Here is a 27105-nt window from a genome sequence, read left to right on the forward strand (position 1 = left end):
AGACCACCTTCCCCCCAACCCCAATAGAGACCCCACCCCATCTAGCTATCCCAGGCAGACACACATCATCGCCTACATCGTAGGGAAAAAACAGCCACTGAAACTGACATCAGAGGAAGGCATCGCTCAGGCCTTCAGTGATGAGCAGCCCGGCAGCGTAAATGGAACTAGCAAGTGGGATTATAATCACGTGGAGTGTAGAGTGTAGAGTGTAGCACGCATACAAGTTGTAAGCTCAATCTTCAGGAGATCTGCAATCACGACCCACATCCAGACCTTCACGTGGTCCTCCTGTGACTGAGCCACAGTTCATGACGGAGTGACGAATGGTGGGATCTACCAACCCGGGGAGGAACACCAGTGACACAGGCGCACAGCAGAAACCACACCAGGCTGGTTTTTAACCTCATCATTTATATTTTTAAAAACAAACAAAATAACAGATTAAATAAAATTTACAGTAGACATATGCAATCATTGTGCACTTCTTAAATAACTTTTGATACGTTCTGCACAGCTGTCAACAAAAAAACGCAAACACAATAAGGAGGGGGTAAGTGACGGAGAGAAAGGGAGGAGGGGCAAAGGGGGCTGAAAAATCAGGGAGCAAAGGGGGCATTAATGGGGGTGGGTCGGGGGGGGGGTCACTGAATATATAGATTTCTTTAAATCCTTACATCACTTATATAAATATTGAACCAAGAATAATTAACAAAAACATTTGAAGGGAGAAAAAAAAAAAACACGCAATACAGAAACCCACAACAGCAGTAAGGCCAACAGAAAGCGAGAGAGAGAGAGAGAGAGAGAGAGAGAGAAAGAGAGAGAGAGCGCAAGAGGGAGCGAGAGAGAGAGGAAGAAACTGTGCGTATGAAAGACTAAAAGTATTCGACAGATTGTAAGAGTTGGGGGAGAGGGGGGGAGAGCCAGAAAGGGGGCATGGCTGAGAGTACGGAGGAGAGGGGGAGAGAAGAGGAGAGAAGAGGAGAGAGCAGAAGGTGGGAGCAGTCAAAGGGAACATCTAAGGCTGATGATCCAGTGTCCTTCAGTGTGCTACGCAACCGCGCGGCACGTGTGCGTGTGCGTGTGCATATACACTGCAACAATGACACACGTGATCACGTGCCTTGTGTGCTTCTGGTATAAACAAAAAAATAAAATGAAAAAAAAAAACAACAAAACCAACCCTGTGCTACTGGAGAGCGGACAGAAGCACGCCCCCCCCCCTTCGGCTGTGATGCCTCGCCCCCACGCACACGCACACACGCACGCACGTGCGGATGCCCCCTCCCCTGCTCTCTCCTGCTCCCCCTCACTGCGAGCTGGCTCTCTCCAGGATACGCAGGTCATAGTTCTTTTTGGCTGCTCGCAGCTTGAAGAGGCTCGCGCTGTTGTTGAGTTTGAAGGAAGCGCTCTGTGCGGCCATGGTGTTGGGGAACACGGCTACCACTGTGTACAGGTGGGCGGGGTCTCCAGCCTCCCCCTTGCCAGCGCCGGGCCCCGCCGCTCCCCGTGGCCCCTGGGAATCCTTAAGCCACTGGATCTTGGCGCCGCACAGCGACAGCTGGTTGAAGAGCTTCTCAGCCTCGGGCCGCGAGATCCCCTCCGGCAAATCCGTGACCTCCAGTACCCGGCTCACCACTGCCACCCGGCGGAAGACGGAAAGGGGGGAAAGGTCGGCTCAGATCGGGGGAGGGAAGGGACCCGGGATCATCACGAATGTATCTGTGCGATTACACTCCCAGTGCATTAAATCGGACATGGCGACACCTGTGACCAAAAACGTCTGCAGCCACTGCTGCCCCCTGCTGGTGACTCACCCACGTCAGTGGTGCCCAGGTCTGTGGAGGCGGATTTTAGTGTCTGTCTCTTCCCTCTCGTGCCATGCTTCATTCCACCTTGGCCCTGGAGTGAGGTAGAAACAAAATGGCCCTTTGAAATAACAGTATGAGGGAGTGGGAGAGAGAGAGAGAGAGAGAGAGAGAGAGAAAATAAGCGAGAAGGAGAGAGAGAGAGAGAGTGAGCAAGAAGGAGAGAGTGAGAGGGAGGGAGGGAGAGAGCGAGATGGCCAACCTGATGGGAACTGTAGGACTGGTTGTGCATTACTGAAGGTGGGCAGAGGCTGTACTGCAGAGGCTGCCCGAGGAGAGAGTAGCGCCCTTCCCCTGTGAGAAACAGTACCGACAGTCAGCACTGCAGACGGACATCGACACAGTTCACAGTACATTCTGCACTCCGGAACAGTCCGTGCTGTCTGAGCACTGAAGGGCTGAGCCTGCATCAGGAAGGGTTAATCATCATGCGTCTGTTTGCTTTCTGAAGGCAACCAACAGTGACAAGGGGGGCCTGCTCCCCTGAACGTCTGCATCATACCCATATCGCAGTGGGGAGGACACTAGAGAGCAGCTCATTCAGAGGGCTAACCGCCCGTTTGTTTGGCGAGAGCCACCGTCTGCGGCTGCGGGGGGACTTCAGTAGTACCTTGCGCAGGTCCTCCGGGGCGGGGAAACTGGGAGATTAAAGGGAGGGGCCCCAGGCCGGGACACATGCTGCTGACGCTGCCGGAGGGAGAGGGGGTGGGGGACTGGGTGGGGGAGGCCAGGGGGCTGCTCAGTTGGGTACTGACCTGTAACAGCAAGGGTCATACATGGCATTAGAATATCAATAGAATGGGCAGCAGCTATTTCCTCACTGATGACACCTGAACGTGGAATTTATGTACTTAGCTTTTTTTATTATTATTATTTTATTTTATTTTTAATCTAGTGACTTTACGCCATTTACTGCAATGACAGGACGTAAGTACCAAGCCCAACGGAACTAAACCAGGACCATCCCTGGGTGAAATATCTGCTCGTCTCCGGTAGCTGAGAGACTGACCGTGAGCTGCATCAGCGCCCCCTACCTGCGGACCCGAGTCAGGCTTGTACAGCTCTCCGGGCTTGTTGGGCCTCTGCTCCAGACTATAGTACTTGCAGGGGTTCCACTGCACCATGGGGGGGTTCTGGGTGGGCTGGGGGCCGTTTGGGACACTCAGCTGCATCACCATGACACCGGGGCCAGGAGGGGGAACACCTGGCGCAACATGCAGGTAAACAGGCAGCTCAGAGACACACATACACAGACAGAAAGACACACATGACCTTGTAGCTAAACATTATTATAAGAATGATGGACTGCTTGCATGAACGCTTCCAGGTTTGCTGTATTACGGCTACTTTGGTTCCGGTCTTACTTGATTGTATGAGGTTGCAGCCTGAAATGTTTTATACTAGCTGTCGCCACGAGCTACCAAAGATAAACGTACATGACATTCATTATATTTGCAAGATGATGAGCAAAGCACCATCCAGCAAGCTGGAAAAAGCCTTCAAACTGTACGCATTGTGCACACTGTCTTCGTACCTTGTCTATTTGGCACTATACGTATATTCGTCAGGCAAGCTAACAGCTAAAACGATCCAGCCCCTGAACAATCAGAGAACCCACAATGTTGTGTGAAATGAAAATATTTCTTGTTATTGGTATTCAGTGTCAAATAGAGACAGGCTGTCGGGGCGAGATCCTCGTGCTGCAGATCGATGAGGGAGCTGCCATACAAATTAAAAAGTTGGGAAGAAACTGTTCATAATTCACCTTGCTAATGTACAGTTAAGCTTCAAGTTCAGATGTTTAAATCTGACATGACTAAAATGTCTGCTGCAAGCCTTACTGTGTACAGAGACTGTAAAATTGTCATTTGGAATGTTTACAAGCCACCGGTTTCTTAGATTGAACTGGGAAACAAACTGACGATAAATTTTGAAGATGCTGTATACAGAGGAATTCAATAATGTGCAAAATAATTTCTCTTGCCTCTGAATATATTGTGTATTGAATATCTTCTGGCCATTCATTTTAAAAGAAATAAAAAGACAGATACTACTTTGATGCTACCTATACCAATTGTACTGCAAGTAAACAGACAGTCTGGAAGCCGTATTATTTTAAAACTTAAGTGTGTCACAGCGTGTTGTGCAAGTACTGCACTAAGGTCATCAAAAGATACATGCAGACTGCTTTGTGCACTATGATCACATTTATAGTAACGTGCAAACGTCGTAGGAGGTAAAAGAAATTATGTTTAAATAATCTTCATGTTGGAGTAAATCTACACTCAAAGTTTTTGCACATCACAGGTTTTTACCACTTTTCCATTTATTTCATAAACTGCAGATTTTTTTCTTCTTGTTAAGCACTGGAAAGGTGAGTGAACGACTAGAAATGAAAATATGACAAATACTACACGTTTCCTTCATAACATGGAAAGTGTGTGTAACAGGGCATGTCTGACATCCTATTAACTGGTTGTGTGGTGATGGCACAGTCAAATTCTAGGCTGTCCTTTAACTTTAAATGCACTAGTTAATGGTTTCATCCCATGAAACAGAGCAGTATTTAATGGTCCTTGCAGAAGGAATGCCTTGAGCTTCCTCTGCTGTTATAACGGCTAGAGGAGGTTACTTTGATGAATGAAAGCTATGACATTTTCTTGCTAATAAAGGTACTCAAATGGTGAACATACTGTATTTGTCAGCAAAGAATACGGATTGCATTTTTAGTAAATGTTAAGTATCATGCAAATGTAGAAAATCTCACTGTGCGCCAAAACTTTTGACTGGTAGTGTGTATCTGTGAAACTGGCAGCTTAGCCATTTCAGAACTCATAAAATCACAAAAGTATTTGTAGCAAACCTCCAATATACTCGTGTATTTTATGACTCGACCACTAACACACCTGGTGTGGTTAATCTATACCTCACTGAGTTGTGAATTTAACACATGGAATGGCTGAGGTGCCCCTGAGGAGAGGTGTGGGAACCAAAGCGGTGTTCATCTAATGAGACATCAGTAATTTTTTGGAGAACAATGAATTCTTGCTAGTTTTTATTGTTGTTTTATTTTTACTTTGTATGATAGTGTTTTATATACACTTACTACCCAGATAAATATTTTTAATCATTTTCTTTGACTACCTAAGACTTTGGCACACTACTGTAAGTCTTGCGTTTAGACCTGGAGTTAGATGCAAAGCAGATGTTTGTATGAAAAACCGGCTCAAACCCAGCGCATACAAAACCAACACCAGGCACATAAAAACACAGGGTGTGGCACAGGGAACGGCCAAGATGCATACTTGAATATTGCTGCTGCATCTGCTGGAGGTTGCAGGGTGAAGAGGACTGTGTCATCGAGTACTGTTCTGAGCTGGGGGGCTGCAGGTATCCCACGGATGGGCTGCAGTGGGGAGAGGTGGAAAACGCATGGTGTCGTCACATGACGTCACATGACGATGACAGCAGCCTGCGACAAAGAGGCCAGCTACCATGTGCTTGGAACGAAGGTAGCTAGGAGCTACGACTGGGTTAATCATAGCGTAACATACTAAAGTGCTAAATGTAGGTACCGCTAATAACCGCTGAACCCTCCTAAGAGAATAGCCAGGGACATCTGGCCCAAGATAAAAGGAACTATTAAAAATAACAGAAACAAAAATAACCGGTACATTTTTCCTGAGGGCTTCCAAACAGAGGATAACCTTTACGTTTCAGGTTTAGTGTGGCCCCCGGTAGGGCAGGGGAGCTCGGGGGACGGGGCCGCACAGCGGGGGAGGGGGCCGACCTGCTGGCGCTCTGCTGCGAGGGCGTCAGGACGCTGTAGTAGACGGGCACGGCGCCCTGCACCGGCTGGCTGGCTGGCACCATGACAGGCTGCTGGAATTGCTGCTGCACCACCTGCTGCGTCTCGTTGGCCACCGGCACCTGCAGCGGGGAGGCGACACAGGGCTCGGACCCGAGTGACGGCGGGGAGGCGACACAGGGCTCGGACCCGAGTGACGGCGGGGCGCAGCGGCGGGGCGCGGCACGTGGTGCGGTGCAGCGTGCATGTTACTATGAGGCTGTATTAACACGGCATTATGTAACCGTGTCTCATGCAGTCTGCCTAATGCTATGTGCATATTATATATATTTTACACACACACACACACACACACACACACACACACACACACACACACACACACACACACACAAGCATGTGCCTGCACAGTGCAGCTTTAATGCCCTGACACGGCGTGGCCCTGGGTGATGGTGAGAGAAGCCAACCCAGCCGGGGGTGACACTACCTGGTAGGATGGCATTGGGGGATACTGGACCATCATGCTCTGCATCTGCCCTCCTATGGCAGCCCGCTGGGTGTTGAGGAGCCCGGGGTTCTGTGGCTGCTGCACTCCCATCAAGCCCTGGTAGGCCGGCTGCTGATTGGCCATCATAGTCTGAAGACCAGCTGATGGGGACGGAGGGGGGTCAGGTGAGGTCGCGTCGCAGCGGCGCCCCCGTGAAACCATTTGCATGGCGTCGTGAGCAATTATGCCGCCTTTGCCACAGTCGAGGTAATAAGAGTGACAATTTTATGCACTTATGCTGAACAACGTAGAGGCAATAAGCCATAGCGCTGCACTACGCTCATAGCACGCCACGAGAAAAATCGATGCAGACGAGAGCTGCGAATAAACAGAACGTGGGACTTAAATGTATTTTAATATCGGCGGGTGACAGAGAGCCGTTTAACGGCATCAGCAGATGCCAGTGTTAATGGGCTCCGAATCGCGGGGGGGAGGGCGGAGTACTGACCAGACTGTTGTGTGGGCTGAGACCGGTGGGTGGGATATGACACTTGATGGGACACGGTCCGGTACTGCTGGCCGGAACTGGGGTACTGTCCAGGAGGGTAATAGGACACCTGGATCTGAATAAGAGAAGGATGAGGGGACGACGACAAGAAATGCCAGTTTATCTTACTAGTCAATAAAATGAAGAGGACATTAATTTCAGAGATGAGGTCAATGAGACAGCGTGACGGATGGGGACACTGAAGCCACAGCCCCACACCGTCTGAGAACATGCTGTCACCGGCCGAACATCTCTGCGTTAAATACCACAGCATAGGGAGCCAGCAAATTGAACAGATGCAAGGTTAATACTGATCTGCTCAAAAGAAGAAAGGCAATATGAAATACAGCCGCGAGCAGCCATTCCAGGGGCCAAAAATACTGCTGCGTGGGGGATTATACTACATTAAAGACAGATACAGCCAAGGCTGCCTGTGACGCTGTAAGGCGGGGAATGTAGTCAGAGTGAAACTGTTAATTTTGGTAAAAGAAAAATGCAGTATATGAGGAAGACTATAATCTGCAGGGCAACATTTCTAATGTACATCAATTAAATCGTAGTATTCTGACTATCCAGATGAAACAGTACAACTAATGGAGAAATGGTCAGTATATAAAATAGGCTGGTTAAGGCAGATCAGTAACTTCACATTTCACAATCAGTAAAAATCACATTTAAAGAAATCCACAGTGACTATTTCCCCTGATGTTCTATTGTATTGTACCATCAAAGCCTGTTTTCCAAGTATTACATCCAAAACCATGGCCGGGTTACACAATGTTCAGCCTACAATTCCCATAAACCCTTGCAGGGGACTACTTTGGAACAGCAGGACTCATGGGAAGTGAAGATCACAACAAACATGAAAAGGGTTAGCAGAGGCGTTTGGACCCAAGAGCCACATTACCGCTCCTTCGAATCTAGGTTACGGATTTCTGTCTCGCACGTAGTTATGCAACAAAACTTGTGCAAATGTCTGTCAAATTAAGCTTAGCTCCTTCCCTCTGAAATGAAATGAAATTGAAACTGTATGATTAAAAATGAGCTTTTTACGCCCACAGACACAGGTAAGAGAAAGCATATAATTAATACACTATACAGCACACAATGATGTCTATTAAAAGCAATGAATCTTCATCTGAAACTAAGTAAGAATGTAAAGTTGGCTTGATGTGAAATGAGCCAATTAGCACTGGTCTGTGTTCCTGAAAAAACAAGGCACAGCTTCAGACAGACAGAAGGGTTGCAGAGATCCATTCAGACCCAGCTTGCCTGCATACCTGCTGCGGGGGCGGGGCCTGCATGTAGCCCTGGGGAGGGGGCGGAGCCTGCAGCACCGACTGGGATGGAGGCGGGGGTGGAGGTGGAGGAGGGTGCGGGAGCGCAGAGCTGGGCTGGTACCCTGACGGAGGGGGCATGGGCTGACCCCCCGCCGTCAAGATGTAGCCGGGCTGCGGTGGAGGATGCTGGGACAGGACGGTGGGTGGTGGCTGGTACATTGTGGGGGGTTCTGGAGCCTCGCTGGAACCCTGCCGGCTCAAGGTCATCTGGCCAAACTGAGGAGCGAGGTCATCCGTCTGAGAGAGAATGGGGGGGGGGGGGGGCTAAAGTTACACCTGAACACAGGACCACTTGCTGCACTGTTTAAGAAAATGAAGCCTGCCTGGGAGACACTCTAATCCGCCCCCCCCCCCACCCCCCAGTGCTGAGAGGAGTCCCCCACCTTAGAGGCAGCGTGTGAGTGACAGGAGATGTGAGGACCACGAGCCTGACACTGAACGTCTCACAGGAGAGACCCACTGTAACCCAATGCAGGGCCTAATCAGCAAACACACACCTGTGCTGGCTATACACACTACTGGGGGGGGGGGGGGGGTGCGCTAGTGCTTCGAGCCACCAGGCTCCACCATAGCAGCTACATAACCCTTCAAACGCCAGCAGTCAACCTTCAGGGACATTGCACTCAGCCTGTTAAAGGATCCCTTTCCAGGACCCAGATAATCTACTGCCCCCTTCTGGCTGAGACCTTTACAAACCACCAGCAGCTTCCTGTTAAGTAAAAACGAGCCTTGCGTACAAAAAAATAAAAAATATCTGAATATTTGCATATAACTTATGTTATGTCTAATACTACATGGTTTCTTTACTTGCTAAAATAGATGCATTGACTACAAATGTAGGTTTTGGTTTCCTTGTATAGCTGCTCACCCAAAACACTCCATCACTGACCACTACCCATTCAGCAAATGTGCTTAAATCGTTTTCTGTGTTCTCTGCTCTCAATGCATTACCCCACTCTCACGCACATGCAGCATAAAACTGGGAAAAGAAGCCATTTATTTGCAGCTATTACAGAGGAACTGAGGCTCTGTTACAACTCAAACACATCTAGTAGTGATTGGAATTCCTGCAAAAGAGGTTTTGGGGTGGATGGAATTTAAAAACGGGCAGTTTGTTTCCTGCCAAAATATGGTGTCTGTATTCCTTTCCCATTGAGTATTTCTGATGCAAAGCAAGAGTCACGTGCTGAAGTGAGAGTCGTCGACTCCCGCCCCCCCCCCCCCAACCCCAAAGTGGCCAGGCGGGTGTGTGTGCAGGACATGGTTATATGAGACAGAAAGAAAGATAAACTGAATGTAAGAAGTGCATCAACAAGGCAAGAAAGATACTCAAGTCCCTCACATTAAAATCTGGCAATGATTCAACAGGAATGATCAGAAGGGAAAGAATGAAATTGTCTGAATTCTTTTCAATCTATTTTGCCAAAAAACATAACATCCAAAACAGCAGTGAAAATTAAAAGGAAAGGAATCATGAGGGAGGGAGATGTGGGGCGAAACGCCAGCGGAGAGACAGAATCTGTTTTAACTGATCTCCCTAGAGAGTCTGATGGAGCAGCACGCTGAATTATAGGTGTGGGCAGTGGCTACACCTGGGACAGGCAGAAATTCACCGGCAGAGAGGAGAGCGTTAACTGAAAGAGTGGCAAAAAATTTTTTTTTAACACTTTTCCAGTTTTAGGCAAAATGTAAATGCGAAAAATCCTGGCCTAAACCCTCCATCTGTCAGAGCGCTGCCTGGAAATGTAGCAGGGAGAGAGAGAGAGAGAGAGAGAGAGAGAGAGAGAGACCGGGCGGGTACCATGTTGTACTGCTGGGGAGGAGAGACGGGCAGGAGGACCTGGGGGCAGGAAGGACTGGAGTAGGACACAGGCTGCGGGGACGGCTGCAGAGAAGCCACCGGCTGAGGTAGAGAGAAGGGGGAGGGGGGGGGGGGGGAGACCCCATGGAGTGACAGAAGGGGGGGCCGGGGTGAGGGAGCACCAGAAAGAGGAGAGATTGGTCAAAAACCTTTCAAATCGATTCAAGTCTTATTTACACAGGAAAGTCCCTCAGAGATTAAATATCCGTCTCAAGAGGCTTTGACCCAAATGGCAGGAATGAAACGAACCTTTCAGTGCAGAGCGGCGCACCAGGGAGCCGCGGAGGAGCGGCACAAGGAGGAGCGGCACAAAGAGCGTGCAGGCATTTACATGCAGGCAGGCACTGTGGCGGCTTGTGGGCCGGCATGGCCATTCGGCCACACTGACACGCACACAAAGAGGCCTGGAGCCGGGGCTGCGGGGGGGCTGCCACTCTGTCACTCACTGGCCGGTTTAACCAAAAACAGGGGGCAACGGAGTGACCGGGGACCTGAAAGCGGCTTGAATAGCTCGGGGAGGGAGCAGGGCGACCCCCCCCCCCCCCCAACACTGCTCCCAGCTGCCATGAAACACATGCAGGATCGGGGGGGGGTGGGGGCTCACCTGGGACATGATGTGATGCTGAGTTGGGGTAGGCAGCAGGGCCGCCTGAGGGGGGGCCTGGGTCTGCTGGCCCTGAGGCTGCTGGGGGTTTGAGGGGCAGGGAAGAAGACTGCGGCCGGGCTGGGGACAGGGAGGTGGAGCACAAACATCCTGGGTGATTAGGGGAAGACCTGAGTGAGAGAGAGAAAGAGGGAGAGACACTGTAAGAGCTCAGAGCAACAGCAAAGGCCTCTGTAACCCAGCAGCCAGGACTGCCCTGCACTGTATGTGTATTATTCTAACTAAGAATATTCACCACCTACCTGCATAACAACAAGCCCAAGAAGGTAAAGCCGCCCCCCCCACCCCCCCGAGAGCGAGCCGTACCGGAGCGCGAGCCCCGGCAGCTGCCCTGGGAGCCCTTGCTGCCCAGGCTGTCTCCGCGCGTCAGGATGGAGATGCCGGAGAAGCTGCTGGCCTTGGTCACCGGGGGACGCAGCGTGCGGCTCGAGCTCTCCGAGTCGGTGCTGCTCCAGGGCCGCGGCTCCAGGCACTTCATCTCGCTGTCCGTACTGCTCTGCCGGCTGCTCGACGCCCGGCTGGAGCTCTCGCGGTTCCCCCTGGGGAGGGATGGGGGGCGAGGAGCATGAGGTGGGGGGGGGGGGGGAGCCGGCACACCAACACATACGCACCGGTGACGGGCAACGACAGACGGCGGGCGCATTCTCACGCGCGCACACGCGCATTTCATACATGCAAGGGGGGGACACAGCTAGAAAAACCAGGGGGTGGGGGTCACATGACGAGTCGTCACACGGAGCGAGGGAACCCTTGGAGCCAGGGCCAACATGGAGCACGTCCGCCCACTGCGGAAAGGGGGCTCCCCACCTTACAGGTACACAACACGCACACGCCCACGTACAGAGACACCGCACAGATACCGATGAGGAGCCCAGCACCACACACACACCCAGGCACACACACACCCAGGCACACACACACCCAGGCACACACACACACACACACACACTCCCTCACATGAGTCACCCCGGGGGCAGAGCCTCTCGCAAGAAATGCAATCAGTCAGACAAGACCACAGTCTCAGCTATGTACATGACGGTAGGGGGAAAAAAATGGCGTGAAACCCTGACGACAAGTGGACATGGTGGGAGAGAGAAATCGTTCATCCCCCCGCAAGAGAGTCAGGACGCATCCTGCCAGACAGGAAATAACCAATAAGAAAAAACACCGCAAATTGCCACATCATTAAAAGAAGTTCAGATTGCCTAAAAAAAACCCAACGATTATGAACATGGCTGCAAAAAAATAAAAAAAATAAAAAAAACACAAAAAAAGATGAATCATTAAAAAAAAATCTGAGCTCTGGAGATAGAATGGACAAAAAAAAAAAAAAAAGGTTTTTGAAGGTGGCACTGGATGAATATTTCAGCAGGCCTGTAATTAATGAATGAGCTATCCTGGGCACTGTGTGGGACTATTTAAAGCAGAGACCTACGTGTGCCTCTATCAGATAAAGGTGACAGAGACGATGGGGATTCTGCTCCACATCACACCATATCATCATCAGCATCCCGTTTCCCTCCTGATGCCCTACTCTCTGCCCGCTGAAGAGGAATCCCATTCCTCCATGTATCCCGTCCTGCCAGTTGCCGTTACATTCATTCTGTTCCCTCTGGCTGAGCTGGGGCATCTCAACACGGGCCTGACGCAGGAAACATTAACAGCTGTGCTTGGAGTCACGGCAAGCAATTGAAATCCTTCATGGGTAGAGCACAGACTTTTAAGTTGCCCCCACAGCGGACCATTTCGGGAAATCAAAGCAATTTGTTCATTCGCGGTTCCAAACCTCATGCCACAATGTAAGAGTTTCTATTAAAGGAAAAGAGCCCCTCATCCCATGCCCCACCCTCACAGAAAGGCCAGGCCCGCCCAGGCCAGGCCAGGCGAGTTCCACCTTCCCACCAGCAGCACGTGAGAGCCAAAGCGCCAACCGGGCAATCGGGGACATACAGGTCGGGAAAATGCATCTCGTACAGTAGGAATCTGGCAGGGATAGATGCCCAGGAAACCACAAAGCGGCCATGCGGGGGTGGGGGGGTGGAAGGGGACCCACGCTGCGTAGCCAACGGCAAGCAAGAACACAGTCACCACCGATGGGCATGACAACACACATCACACCCAGTACCTAAAGATCTGCCTCCTCTTTTGGGAGCTAGAAGAATAGCCGTCAGTGGTAAGTCTGTCGCACAGGAGGGAGAAACGGCAGGGTTATTGACAAGGGGAGATGGCGAAGCTCCTCATTGGAGAAAAACAGCAGCGACACTGGAACACACATGCATGCAAAGACACACCCACATAGACACACACACACACACACACACACACACACACACTCAGACTCTGAGCTTCTCTCTCACACACGCCCAGCTTCTCTCACATACACACACGCCCAGCTTCTCTCACACACACACACACACACACACACACACACACACACACACACGCCCAGCTTCTGTCACACACTCACACACACACACACACACACACACACACAAAAAACACACACCCAGCTTCTCTCTCACTCACACACTCACACACACACAAAAAAAACACACCCAGCTTCTCTCTCACTCACACACACACAGACTCAGACTCAGACTCAGACTCAGACTCAGACTCAGACTCAGACTCAGACTCAGACTCAGACTCAGACTCAGACTCAGACTCTGAGCTTCTCTCACACACGCCCAGCTTCTCTCACATACACACACGCCCAGCTTCTCTCTCACTCACACACACACACACACACACACACACACACACACACACACACAGCTTCACAGTGGATGAAAATGGGGGGGGGGGGGCTTTCTGAAAGCACCACTGCCCTCATTCGGCTTTTCCCAGCTGTCTGTTCACACTGTTGCATGATATAAAAAAAACACCAGGTTCACTTCATACTAAAGGACCCCAACAGTGTCGTCACAGGCTTCTAGTGAGCAAACTAGCAAACCACAAAGGCACCTACTTTTATAAAACCTTGCTGAAAATATTTAAAAAAATAATAATCTGGGTGTTAAAGCTGGGGGCTCTGTGTTGGGGGACTCTCACTCCGACAGGCAGGGGGCGCCACAGCAGCCCAACCCTAACCCTATACAGGACACTTCTGACAGGTGCATTCCTGCCTGGAACAATCTTGGAATATCACTGGGGGCTTTTGGACAATCACAGGGTTCTCCTGCCAAAATTTAATCAAGAGGAGTCTGCAGTTTTCGGTCAGCTCTGCATCGACGTGCAACACTGGTCACTCTTCTGTTCCTCGATCTCAATCAGGCCGTACACGGAAGGCAGGGCAAGGTTCACCAAGCTGAGTGCACGCAGGCTGGACTCGACACTCATACTGGGGGGGTGGGGGGGCTCACCTGTTGTCGTTGATGTATCCATTCTGAGAGGACTGGGGAGATGAGGACAGAAACAGAGGAAAATCAAGGGAAGGAAAAAGCAGCATTATGAGACGAACATCAGCATTAAGCTGATATATTAAGCTTGATTCAGGCATTGACAATTTTTTCAGATCATCAGAAAGACAAAAGGGGGAGGCCGTCAAGGCCAATCATGGTCATCTTCTTATACAAGTTCACTCCTTGCAATGATGGATCACCACCTTGATCATTTATAACAGCTGATGTGATTCACAGCCCAGAGGCTTGGGCTCACGCAGGCGCCAGTCTCACCTCACGGGCGAAGATCCGGTCTCGCACCCGCTGATATTCCTCCTCACGCTCCTCAATGGACTTACTGCGCCTCCCGTCCTGCAGCGGCACACGAATCTGCGGGCCAGGGAGTGCACTTTGAAGGGCAGAACTTCCTTATAAACATCAGCCATCTTATAGGCCAAGGTAAGCGTTTACGCAGCAGACAAATCCGAACATTTTGAGGCGAAGAGGCGAAAAAACACCCTAAATATAACCTAAAACGTGTGCAACCAAAATTACCATTAAAAATAATTCTAGCTGTGAAAACATGAGTCACTGTTTCAAGTGATTAGCTTTGCATGCTAAAATTTTGTGCTCATTTAAGTTCACCGATTTGTTTATTGTGAACAATTAACTAATTCAAATTAATCATTAAATACACTGTTAAACATTAACAATTAATCCAACAGAATATTAGTACAGACAACCAAGTTTTCAAAATGTCAGTTAACATGATTAAAATTTGTACGCTGGGAAGCTCTCAAGTGACATATTTGTTCACATGAGCAGAACTGTGCAATACTTTCAATTAATATCTCAACGAAGCCTAATTAAGCATGCAGCTGCAGCAGCACAGCCTGCAGGAACAGGTTACAGACGCTGATACCCACAAGTGATTTGCATAGGAGCCGGCCGGCAGCCGGGCTGCCAGGGGGGGGGGGGGGGGAACTCAGCACACTCCCACCTGGTTGTCATCCTTGTCCATGCTGGCATCGTCCCTCTTCAGAATGAACTTTTTTTGGAAGTCCATGTTTCTCTCGTCCTTGATGTGCTCAGAGAACCTCTGCTCTGGGCTGTGGAGAGAGAGAGACAGCAGAATGGGTTACAGCAAGAGCGAGAAGGGACCAAAGAGAGAGGAGAGGGGAAAAACGCCAATTCTGGACCCTAAAAACACACCATCTGTTCTGCAGCACAAGTTGGAAACCATAAAACCAATGAGATATAATCTCCAACACTCGCACGCAGAATCTACATGATTGATTCCCCTCGTATTAAATTTTCATAAACACACCCCGAATATATGCTTTTATAGTATATAAGTCTTTAGCCATAAATAAGGATCATAAACCTGTAATCAGAGAAAATCTTCGCGGCTGACGGCACGCGGCCGCTTTCTGGCAGAACGCCCCGGTCACTCACATGCGCGTGTTGCCAGTCTTGTTGATGATGACCGCCTTGCCGGTCTGGTCCACGTTGTGATCCATGCCGAAGTACGCAGCCACACGGTGCAGCAGCATGCGGTGGTACGAGGTCATCTGGGGGAACTTCTTGTACTGGTTACTGTGATGGGCAGAAAGAGGAATATGCAAGGCGGAGATCAGAGTGGAGGCACGCAGAGGACGATAGGATATGAGGACAATGCTTTGTGTCCGTTACATGAGCGAAGGCTTACATGCCCCCCTGTGACTGCTTCCCATTAAAAGTAACGACCATTACTGTTTTGACACCCGATACATTAGGAGAGACGTGGGAAATTAATGGCCGTTTCCCTCCAGGGCTCAGGACTTACTTGTCATCATTAATAAACTCCAGAATATCTTGTTCCAGTTTGAGCAGCATCATTCGGTCCCTGTAAAAGGCAGCAGGACATGGCGTGAGCCTCTAAACTCCAGAGACCCGAGGCAGCGAGGCAGGCAGGCGTCACCCAGCGGATAAGGGCAACGTACCGGGGATTGTTTTTCAGTGTGTTGACCAAGAATTCGTGCACATCAATGCCTGTGGAGTCAGTGTATTCCTGACTGGAGTCTTCGGGGAGAATGCGATTAGAAAAGAGAAAAACTATAAGATAAATGCTCACATACTCTTTAAATATTCATTAATAACAGAGTAAAACACTCAAAGCAAACTGCAGGAACTAGTGATGAGTCAGCTTCTTCAGGCTGGCTTATGAAACATCTGATCTGATGACAGCCCCAGAGGGAACACGAGACCCCACGTACCGCGAGACAGCATCTTCCGCGGGGTCTTCTCCTTGTTTTTCTCCTTCTCCTCGCTTTCATACTCATCTTTGGAGGACTTTTCCTCCTCCTTGTCGGAGGGGCAGCTGATGTGCAATTGGATGATGTCCTGCACAAAGAAGCCAGACATTCAGAGCAGGTAAAATCAGTAAAAATCAGCTTAACGGCAGAAGAGGCTCCATTACTGCATGCCTTGATATGTCTATGGCTATGGCAGCTACTGGCAAAAACGCCAGGCATTTGAATCACACTGTGCACCAACTTTAATGTCTTATTGTTTCAAAACGATGAGACACTATAAACTAATACATTTAGTAATGCATGTAACACAGTCACCATGATCAAAGTTACATCATCAACAAATAAGCATCACTTAGTTTAAAATTAATATAACATCCAAATCTCTCAGGGTGGGGGACATCGCTTCAAAATCCGAATGCAGGATGAAGGTTTTAACCCCCAAAAAGTGTTCACTGATGACTAACAAGACTTAAAACAAGAGAAATAAAACTGACTGCGTAGGTAAATCACACCCAACCCGAGAGTAGTTATACACATACACACAAGGGACACCAGAATTTCTGTGTTCAGGGATCGCAGGTCATCACTGCAGTTTAAGCAAAATGCCAGTGGCTGCAACAGTAACCAATTTCAGTGGAAATAAACACGCGGGGCTCAGTCCAAGGGGACCAGAGGCTCCCACACAATGACAACACACTCCTGCCTGGGTTCTGTCATCAGATACCTTATTACTGCACAACAGGTTTCAAACAGACTGTACTTAAGTGGAAAACTCCTTCCCATGCTGACTAATGATTTAAAACTACACACTGCAAGCATCGAGATACTATTTATCAGTGTGATGAACAGCAGCAGAATGAGATTACTACAGTGGATTACTTCACTTACATCCTTAATCCAGACACAGTTAATTTCTACTCATTTATACAGCAGGGCATTCACTCAGAAAACTGCTCTAGGATGCTGACTGCCAAGCTGCCTCCAGTACTAGAACTGCAGTGGGGCTACAGGTCTAAGGCTACAGACTGCCATAAGCACGTGTGTGAGTCCCAGAGTGCAGTGGGGCTGCAGGGCTATGGCTACAGACTGCCATACACACATGTGAGAATCCCAGAGTGCAGTGGGGCTGCAGGGCTATGGCTACAGACTGCCATAAGCACGTGTGTGAATTCCAGAGTGCAGTGGGGCTGCAGGGCTATGGCTACAGACTGCCATACACACATGTGAGAATCCCAGAGTGCAGTGGGGCTGCAGGGCTATGGCTACAGACTGCCATACGCACATGTGAGAATCCCAGAGTGCAGTGGGGCTGCAGGGCTATGGCTACAGACTGCCATAAGCACATGTGTGAATTCCAGAGTGCAGTGGGGCTGCAGGGCTATGACTACAGACTGCCATAAGCACGTGTGTGAATTCCAGAGTGCTGTGGAGCTGCAGGGCTATGGCTAGAGACTGCCATAAGCACGTGTGTGAATCCCAGAGTGCAGTGGGGCTGCAGGGCTATGACTACAGACTGCCATAAGCACGTGTGTAAATTCCAGAGTGTAGTGGGGCTGCAGGGCTATGGCTACAGACTGCCATAAGCACGTGTGTGAATTCCAGAGTGCTGTGGGGCTGCAGGGCTATGACTACAGACTGCCATAAGCACGTGTGTGAATTCCAGAGTGCTGTGGGGCTGCAGGGCTATGGCTAGAGACTGCCATAAGCATGTGTGTGAGTCCCAGAGTGCAGTGGGGCTGCAGGGCTATGACTACAGACTGCCATAAGCACGTGTGTGAGTCCCAGAGTGCAGTGGGGCTGCAGGGCTATGGCTACAGACTGCCATACGCACATGTGAGAATCCCAGAGTGCAGCAGGGCTAAGGGTCTATATTTGGCTAAAATTAGGACACAGGCTCACAAGGATCATGGGTGTAAAACGGCACCTGTGACTCTGAGGGTCCGTCCGTGTTGTACGGGTTTGAGGATTCCTCACACACCGCTAAACTCCGCACCAGTTTCAGTTTGGCATTGGACTGGGAAGGGGGGAAGCAGAAAACAAGGTACACTGTGAAAAAACAAGTTAATCAATCTATATATTTCATGGATCAATACAAATCTTACACAAGGGGGGGGCAGAGCTGGTTTCCACAAAAAATTTAAACAATCATTTAACTATAATCATATTTTTATGGCTAATACTGCAGAATTAAGACAAATCCTGATACATTTTTAAATAAGCCCACCGAGGAAAAAGTTTCCTAAAACCACCATTTACGTACCGGCATAATAAAATTCTTGAATATGAACCTGGGAACATACCCACTTGCATAAAAAATCAAAACGAAGTTGACTACTGAATATGAAGTTGTAGCACTGCATATGTGCATGCAAGTATGCATGTAAGTATGCACACATGCATGCATGCAACATGTACTGCTAAAGTAACATGACAAGCAGGCTAATGGCTTCATTCAGAAGTGGAGCTGACACACTTGGCATCTCGGCCAACTAGTGCAACAGAGGATATACAGGAAATGAGGTCAACACAGAAAAAAAGATCCTCACATTCTCTTCACAGAGGACTGACCCAGATACTGTACATGACAGCAATAGGCAGAAAGGTCAGAAAAACGAGAGAGCGAGCGAGCGACAGCGCACATAGGATCCTATTATCACAGAGTAATATGCAGTAAGCTACTTAGCAAGCTCACTTCCTCGTGAGTGCTGCACCCTGAGCTTAACCCTCGGGGATTAAGGCGAGGGTAGCTGGGGTACTTAGTGTCCCAAGAAGGCCGATAACGTAAAGCACCTTCGCCTCCATCTCTACTGGCTCTCTTACCTTTGCCCTTTTCCTTCCATGCCCATGATTTTGGGTTCGTCGCTGCAAGACAGAAAACGTTTGGGCAGTTAGAGAACAGAGGGGTGACAAGCAATAAACAAAAATCTGCAAGCTACCAGCATCAGAGGTGTTCAGCATCAAACCAAAAGCAGGGGCCCTGGACTGCAGTACTTATGACATGAAGAAGCCTGATCCTCACCCTGCCTCAAATCCACTAGCATTCCACTGGATGGTTCTTGCCAATTTAAAAAGAGCTTGAATGACAGCCTGGTATCTAGCAAGCAACAGACAGCACAAACCACAGCGATGGCATGGCCTGGGTCACCAGGCTCGTGTTAGCGCCCCCTAGCCGGCTCCTCACGGTACAAAATGAAGGCACGTTCTCACCACTGCCAAGCGCTTAATTATGCTGAACTGAAAGAATAACCTCAATTCAAATATGAAAGATTTGATTAAAACTACTTCTGAACCAAAGGTTGTAATCGAAAAGCTTCAGATTTAAAATTTTCCCAATTAATACGGTTTTCCTTGAATTCACACCTTTGGTGAAATTTATTAAAATCAATTAGCAGTCATATTCTGAAACTTGAGTAACAGCAAACCAATAAATGGAAAGCATTTCATAGGCACAAACAGGTGACCCTGGACTGTGAAAGTGTGCCATCAGTAAACAGTACTGCAAAGGGTCAGAGGTCAGGGCATTTCAGGGTCGTTTACACCAGTCACGTTTGTTTAACATCAAAATACAGCACCTTGTAAACTGCCTTGTTTGTTTCATCAATTTAATGGGGGCTTCATATTTGGAATGAAAATTTGGTACACCCATGATCGGATGCCACTGTCACACACAGCTTCCTCCATTACTATCACTAGGCATAATGGAGGGCAGGTTTTTCGCAAATGGTGTCACCAGTAGAACACTATGACACAAACCCCCTCTCCAAAGAGAACTACAAGCTCTGTACATCTCTCTAAAATGGCCACTAGGCCAGAGGGGGCAGTGCTTCATACACTTGTGAAATACCTAACAGGGAGCTAGGAGGGAGCAAAAATGTGGTCTGTCTGGCAGGAAGCTCAGAGGGAGCAAAAACATGGGACTGGCTGTGGGTCCCTGAGGGCTGTATTGAGAGACACTTCCTAGACCCTGCATTGGTGATGTCATCAATGCAGTGCGTATTGCTACTAGCCCTCATTTCAATCTGGGTCTTTGCTGTGCATATGGACATAAGTTCATCCGGTTCTGCTGTTCATTAAGTTGCCAATTTTTGCTTCCTAATTAGTCTTCCTCCTATTTACTGAATTGCAGGGATGGTGTGGGGGGGTCTGGTTCGTGTTATAGCAAGAATACTAATTTAATGCAGCCGTTTGACTGAAAGCAGTTTGTGTTGGAGGCTTCTTGGCCATATTCTGCATGTATGGGACCTCTTGGTATACATACTATTAAAAACAAAACACTGGCCTTTCTGCTTCCTAATAGGAAGACTTGGTTGCCCGCTTTCATCTATTAACCTATACATATTTCTTGATTTCAGAATTTAAATTTAAAATTTAAATTTTAATTCAAAAATAATTTTATGATCCTGAAGGAAATCACTTTGGAAGTAGAGGTGGCGAAGTCCAAGAAAAAAGAAAAGATGCACCTCGGTATTTGAGGGAAAAAATGAACCTGGTCTTTGCAGGGTCAGCATACTAGGTAATCTATATTACTACATCTTTACCACCGACAAGTTGACAACGAGTCTTGGTGCACAGCTGTGTGTGGAGCTGTGTGTGGAGCTGTGTGTGGAGCTGTGTGCGGAGCTGTGTGCGGAGCTGTGTGCGGAGCTGTGTGTGGAGCTGTGTGGGAGGACTGACCGCTTACCTGAGTTTCCTGTGCAGAATTGTCCTCTCCCTCCGGGCCCTCGCCGGCCCCCTCCTTGCCGGTGCCCTGGGGTGCCACCCTGCCTCTGCCGCCCACGGACTCAATTAGAGGTCCATTCTCACCCTCCTTGGGGACGTCGACGGCAACGCTCATCGACATCTTTCACGTGGGGAGGGAGAGGAGAGGGTAGAGGGGCAGGGGGAGGGGGGGGGGGGACTGGTGGGTGGTTTGATCTGAGACCCCAAAGGAAGCCGCTGTGGGGGGAATGAGGGGGACACAAGTTGGCGAAGTAGCTTTCGAAAAGGAGAGCAAGTCCCTACATAATTCTCCATATTGACCTGAATATGCAAAAGGGACTTTGCTGGACTCTGTGCCAGGTGACAGTGCACTGTTACCGTGTCACACCTAGGATTCCACACCCAACAAACCCACGCACTGGAACAATAAGCAAAACCACCCGTAAACCAAGGAGGACGGACATGTGTACCTGCAGGGGAAATCAGCTGCGCTGTGATGGTCCCCTGTATGCAATGGGAACAGAGGGAATTCCTACAGTGGAAGATCGAGTCTGGCCACAGGAAGAGGGCATTCCATAGCAAGTAAAAGAGCAGGAAGGGGAGGGGGGGGTAGGTGTTCAGCAGGGGGGTGAAGGGGGGGGGGGGGGAAGAAAAAAAAAAAAAAAAAAAAAAAAAAAAAAAAAGCTCACTCCGCCGACATTGTTCAGGATGTCATGGTAGAGCTCCTGTAAAGAACAGAGAGAAAGGGGATGTCACATGACCGGGGAGCATCGGCAACGCTGGGATGTCACATGACGGACGAGGTCGTGACTGGGAGCATGGGCGACACAGGAGACGCAGTGCAATGAGTGGTTAAAGAAACAGCAGATAAAGACACCCAAAGGGGGCACTTTCAGTGGCAGTTCAACAGGCACCACCTCCTACAGGAACACTATCTTCCCCCCCCCCCACCATTCCCTGTCTGGAAACCACAAAACCCAATTATTCAGCATGCGTCATCATTATCGACACTGGCCCCAGCAAACATGACAGGAGGCTCAAATGCACCTTCAGAGCACATATCCCAGTACCGAAGGAGGGATGGAAACAAAAAAATAAGCATCATAAACACACACACACCCACACCCCCCCCCCCCCAAAGGACAGCTCTCCATCTGTCACACACACACATATATTGCTCAGTGGACACCACCATATTTCTACTGCCGCATCGGATCACCTCCAAAAAACTAGATCACCTCCAAAACATCCGGCTGCACACACGCACACGCGCACGCACACACACACACACACACACACGCACACAGAAGAACAAAATCAGTAGAGATTTAGAGCCACAGAAACAAGGAAATCCATTCCTATAACTGCAGTGGTGACGGAATCCAACCCCTCCCATCCCCCAATAATGATGAGGGTAGGGCAACACCATGGGGGGAGGGGGATGTCAGTAAGTGTGGTGCAGGAGAGAGACCGGGATTCCCACAGCAGGGAACACCCCTGCAAGGAGACAGAGGGGACGTCATCCACTGCACTCAGCATCAATGACCAGGACACCCACACGGCAAGCGTAGCGCGCATGCGGGTCCAACTCTGCCACAGGCTCGGCATTTCACAGAGATGCTCAGAACACACGCACACTGGTGCACGTCGCCTCTAATTATCGCAGATGCGGGTTCAAGCCGGTCCGAGCTTTTTCCGCGGGCGGCAGGCAGAGTGCGGTGGGTGAATGAGCGAATCAGGCACTCATGAATGGACGCGCACCATCCCAGAGCGAGCCTTCTCCCTCATTCTCGCCCTCTCCTCCTCCTCCTCCCCCCTTCCCTGTTCTCCTTCCTCCCCATTTCACAGGCACACTGGGTTGCCAGGGAGACCGTGACGTCATTCTCAGCTGCTGCCATTTGCGTCGAGAGAGAGGTGGGGGTGGTTTGGGGTTGGGGGGGGGGGGGGTGCGGAGAACAGCAATATTATTAAAAATAAATATGTGGACTGCAGACAGCTGAACAGAAAAGGACATGAGAGAGATGCAGAACCTCTCTGTCCTCCCCACGCTGCTGCGAAAAGCTCACATCCTCACACAAAACACCCATGTCATTCATTCTGGCGCTAAGTCTTCCCATCAGCTGGTACCAGATGTACCAGCCCTATTCCATACCAGTGAATTTATCCATTTACTGTATTTTCTGCTCCTGTCAAGCCATTAAAATAGTTCTTAACTTGGTCCATTATAAGAAATTATAAAGGTAATTATGGAGCTAATGAGGGGGGGGTCCTTTGGATTTGGTATTGGGGCAGGTCGGGATTCCCTTGTCTGACATTCCACCTGAATTCTGTCATCCTCCCAAATACTGCGGCAGACTTAAGTGGCTGGGGTTCAGGATCCCAAAGGGGTCAGACCTCGGTACCAAAACCGAAACACCTAGCAATAAACTAGTGAAGTTAGACAACACAAACCTGTTGGGTAGCGAAGGCACAGCAGCCACGGATAGCTGGGTATTACGGCAGCCCTGACTGCAGAGACGGACGGGTAATGTAACAGCGCTGAATGAAAGGTGACAGATCCCATTCTGTGAATGAAGTGCCGACTCGCTGCAGAGACCGCTGATGCGCTCTGACCTACTTCAGCTTCCTCATGAGCTCCTGCATTACCCACACTGTAATTGTCCATTTTAATTTCTGTCATTGAAGGGGGGAGGCAAAAAGCAAGCAGGCACGCACGCACGCAAGCAAGGGGAGGAGGGAGGACAGGGACACTGTGGGAGGGGGATTTGTTCTAATGCTTTTCTGCTACTCTTCAGTTCTGCATTTTTTTGTCTTCCTGCCAATAAAGCTCATTTTGAATTTGAATGAGAGAGAGCGAGAAGGAGAGAGAGAGAGAGAAGGAGAGAGAGTGCGTGAATGGGTCAGAATATGTGATGGGAAGGGCATCAGCAGTCAGCACTGAGGATTCCCCTCACACAGCAGCCAGCGCGCACACACATGTGCAAACACAGAACATGCAGAGAGCATGGCAGCGACATGGGCGATGAGCAACACTGACACAGCCGTCCTGAGGTAGGGGGAAATGAATGAATGAAACGGGGATAGTGGAGGAGAAAGAAAAAAGGAAATTAAAGGAGAACGGTGGGGCGGGGGTGAGAAAATGAGGCAATGAGTCAGAGCCCATCCCACAGGACTGAGGGGGCTGTAGGAAAGAGGATGCCATGAGCAGGATTGACAGTTTAAATGAGGAAGCCAAGGGTGGGGGCTAAGATGGTGACATAAGAAGATCAAGGTGGGTACCAGGCATGGCGGAGATTCACGCCAAAATAAAATAAAATTAAATAAATGATGAAGGTCACGAGAGACACTACATGAAACACATTAAGAGTCAATAGGGTGATCACCTCAGCTCCATGCAATGGCTGTTAACCGCCAATAATAATTGATGGTGGCAAAGAAAAGAAGGGGGACCCCCCCTACATTGCATTCATTATAGATTAGAGAGGGAGTGTAGCTGTGACCCAAACAAAACCACCAAACGGACCAGAGTCCTCCCACATCACAGAAACAGAGCCACCCATCCCCGCTTTTGCAGGCTCCTGGACGAGCGCATCCGCTGCCACCGTGCTCCCGTCGCCTTGCTAGTTAGTTACCGGACTCGTTCAAGTTCTGGCTGAAGTTAATTAACACGCCAGGGACTTTAAACGACTCCCAATGGCTTCACTCTCCCCCTGCCCCCATCCATGCTTGCCTGACGAGTCTCCCTCCTGATGCATGCCAGGCTCAGCTTGACTGGAGATCGGAGTGAATCCTTGCAGGTTTTTTGTTTTTTGTTTTTTTATCATCGGCACTAGCAGTGTGCGTGTGGATTGGCCACCATGTGGCACACTGACATCCCGCTCATTCTGTGGCCCATGAGCCTTTGCTTTTGGGTGCATTACACCCGGCGAGGCAGCATGCAGCTGACGGTGCGGCCTCTCGGTGCCACTGCGGCACGACGCTCTAGAGACCGCACACTGAAATTTGCTGCCATACAAAGTTTGCGTGGTCTGGAAATAGAGTGCTGCTAATGCGCGTCAGGATGCTAACCCGGCTGCGGCGCTCTGAAACGTGTGGGCGCCACGAGCTGCACAGCACTCATTAAAAGCCTTGTGAAACCTCCCCACTTACTGTTTAAGGTGGGAGGGAAGCAGTGAGAAAGAGCTGGAGAAAGCAGGAGAAATATTCTCAATGATGAAATAGTCATCATCGCGCTGCTATTGGCCAAGTCCTCTGCCAATGGGAGGACCAGCTCCATGGCAACAGGCTCTGTCACCAAGAGAAAAACCAGAGATCTCCCCAAATACCCATATTCCTTTCCACTCCCCCAACTCACCCACACCCCCCCCCCCCAAACACCCACCACCCCTAAATCTGGCTCCATGCATCAGAACAAACACAGCTTAAACCTTTACACACACACACACACACACACACACACACACACACACACACACAAAATACATATTGACACAGTACCACCCATGTTGCCATCTTCCATCTGTACACTTAGCCCTGATTCCCCCTCCCCCCAATGGGCTGAGTGCAATGGGTCACTTACCACTGGACTCTGCTGGAATAATGCCTCAGAACCAACCACAGTCAGACCGTGCCCCTGCAGGCTGAGTATGCATACAGCTTCCCTGCCCCAGGCATCAGAGCAGCACCCCTCCCATACTCAAAAGTAAAATTATAGGCGTGTTTATATGATCCCACCTCACACAGCACACAACAGCAGGCGTGCTCAGTTACAGCCACACACACACACACACACGCACGCATGCGCGCGCACACGTCCACACAGATGGTACTTGATCACTCCAGCACAAAGGGCATAGAGCAGAACCAGGGAGGGAAGGACAAAAAAAGAAAATGAAGACTGCAGCTAAGAACTGGGAGTAGTTAGGGGAAGTGGGGGAGGAGGAGAGGGAACCCAGTGACGAAGGCCTTTCGCAGCCAAGCCAGCATTAATGAGTAACGTCCATCCTCTGCAGGGCTTTCCTGGAACACTGATCCGCACACTCCTGCCCACAGAGCCAGGGCCGGAGCACAATGCATGCTGGGAAATGCTCGCGCCCGGGGCCACCTCACTCCTGCAGGAACCTCCATGGCGTCACAAGCTGCTATATCCACACCCACCACCCACCCACCCTGACACTGTGAGGGGGAGGGGGGGAACGCTTCAGCCAATCAGGTTTATTTAAAACGGCAAGTTCAGCCAAAGCGTGGTGGAGTGGATTTTCCAGGGGGAATCAAAGAACAACAAAACAGCTGATGAAGCCATTTTACCGAGACCATGGGTGTGATTTTGCTAAAGAACAAACACAAAACCACAGGCAGAACCCGAATCAAAGGCTAGAGCCCCCCAGGAAGCATCGTACTCCCTCAGGAACCAGGCTTAGGGAAAAATCACAGTAAAGTTCTCTCTTAGGGATGCAGTGCATTCTGATTTTACAGACCATAAAAACACCACACTTCTGCAAAGTTGAATATATACGGTGGCAAGTACATTTAGCTAATATATAAGAACACACACAAATATAACACATAAAATACAAATAGAAACATGTGGATGTGCCATTGAGTATATTGGAATACTGTAGGCTAGACCATGTTGCCGCTTTTCACCATGCATGTAATGCAATATGCTTGAAGCACGGCTGTGGGGGTGGGGGCAGAGTGACGTTGGCAAGGATTTTTCAGGTCACGGATTCAGCGCCCCTTGAGCAGCCGTGCCCAAAGCCAGCGGACCTCTGTGACTTGGCTGCAGGGGCTGCGCGGGTTGCACGGCTCACTGAATGCTTTAATACAACCAGTCTCCATCCGTCCGCACTCCCCCCCCCAAACGAAAAAGCACAGTCACGCAACACTGACCTTTGCTCTGTTCAAACTGGTCAGATGGAGCTGCTCAGATTCACGTCACGTGACTTAATGGACAGAGGAGCCAAAAATGAATGTGGACAATTGAAGGGAGATGAGGTGGGGGGGGGGGGGGGGAGGAAGGACACAAATCTCTGAACTATTAAAAGAGAAAAAGGACATCAGCTTTGCAAAGGATTTAAATTCTATATCATCATTTCCTTTTGATATCATTGCTCAATATCCAGAATAAGCTCAGCTGACTGTGAATCCTGAGT

The 27105-nt window shown here is 49.6% G+C and overlaps 1 protein-coding gene across 3 annotated transcripts; it reads right to left on the reverse strand.

Moving 5' to 3' along the window:
• Positions 1-394: 394 nt before the first annotated feature.
• Positions 395-21576, reverse strand: r3hdm2 (R3H domain containing 2). 3 transcript variants are annotated; one of them, XM_072715473.1, is made up of 25 exons: positions 21421-21576; positions 20934-21187; positions 19073-19114; positions 18177-18266; positions 16214-16340; positions 15941-16019; positions 15784-15843; positions 15414-15554; positions 14959-15067; positions 14253-14348; positions 13941-13972; positions 12704-12757; positions 10885-11117; positions 10519-10688; positions 9855-9956; positions 7994-8290; positions 6675-6789; positions 6167-6327; positions 5662-5801; positions 5177-5277; positions 2906-3075; positions 2482-2626; positions 2074-2165; positions 1821-1905; positions 395-1641 (listed from the first exon to the last, which is right to left on the reverse strand). In XM_072715473.1, the coding sequence occupies exons 2-25, from the start codon at positions 21090-21092 to the stop codon at positions 1313-1315; spliced, it is 3129 nt and encodes a 1042-aa protein (XP_072571574.1). In that variant the 5' UTR covers positions 21093-21187; positions 21421-21576; the 3' UTR covers positions 395-1312. The 3 variants fall into 3 exon arrangements, 2 of the variants coding, with proteins under 2 accessions (XP_072571574.1, XP_072571575.1); XM_072715474.1 differs by lacking the exon at positions 12704-12757; XR_011992639.1 differs by lacking the exon at positions 2482-2626 and having other exon boundaries at positions 1589-1641.
• Positions 21577-27105: the final 5529 nt, after the last annotated feature.

This window comes from Paramormyrops kingsleyae, chromosome 8 (genome assembly GCF_048594095.1).
Source record: "Paramormyrops kingsleyae isolate MSU_618 chromosome 8, PKINGS_0.4, whole genome shotgun sequence".
NCBI lineage: Eukaryota > Metazoa > Chordata > Actinopteri > Osteoglossiformes > Mormyridae > Paramormyrops > Paramormyrops kingsleyae.

What these genes read in the sequence shown, in the direction of transcription:
- r3hdm2 (XM_072715473.1), bottom strand. Translation starts at nt 21,092, where the DNA reads ATGTCGATGAGCGTTGCCGTCGACGTCCCCAAGGAGGGTGAGAATGGA. An exon ending in ATGGAAGGAAAAGGGCAAAG is followed by an intron (nt 18,267 to 19,072) that starts GTAAGAGAGCCA and finishes CCCCCTTCCCAG; the next exon opens with TCCAATGCCAAACTGAAACT. An exon ending in TCAGCCCACACAACAGTCTG is followed by an intron (nt 6,328 to 6,674) that starts GTCAGTACTCCG and finishes CGTCCCCATCAG; the next exon opens with CTGGTCTTCAGACTATGATG.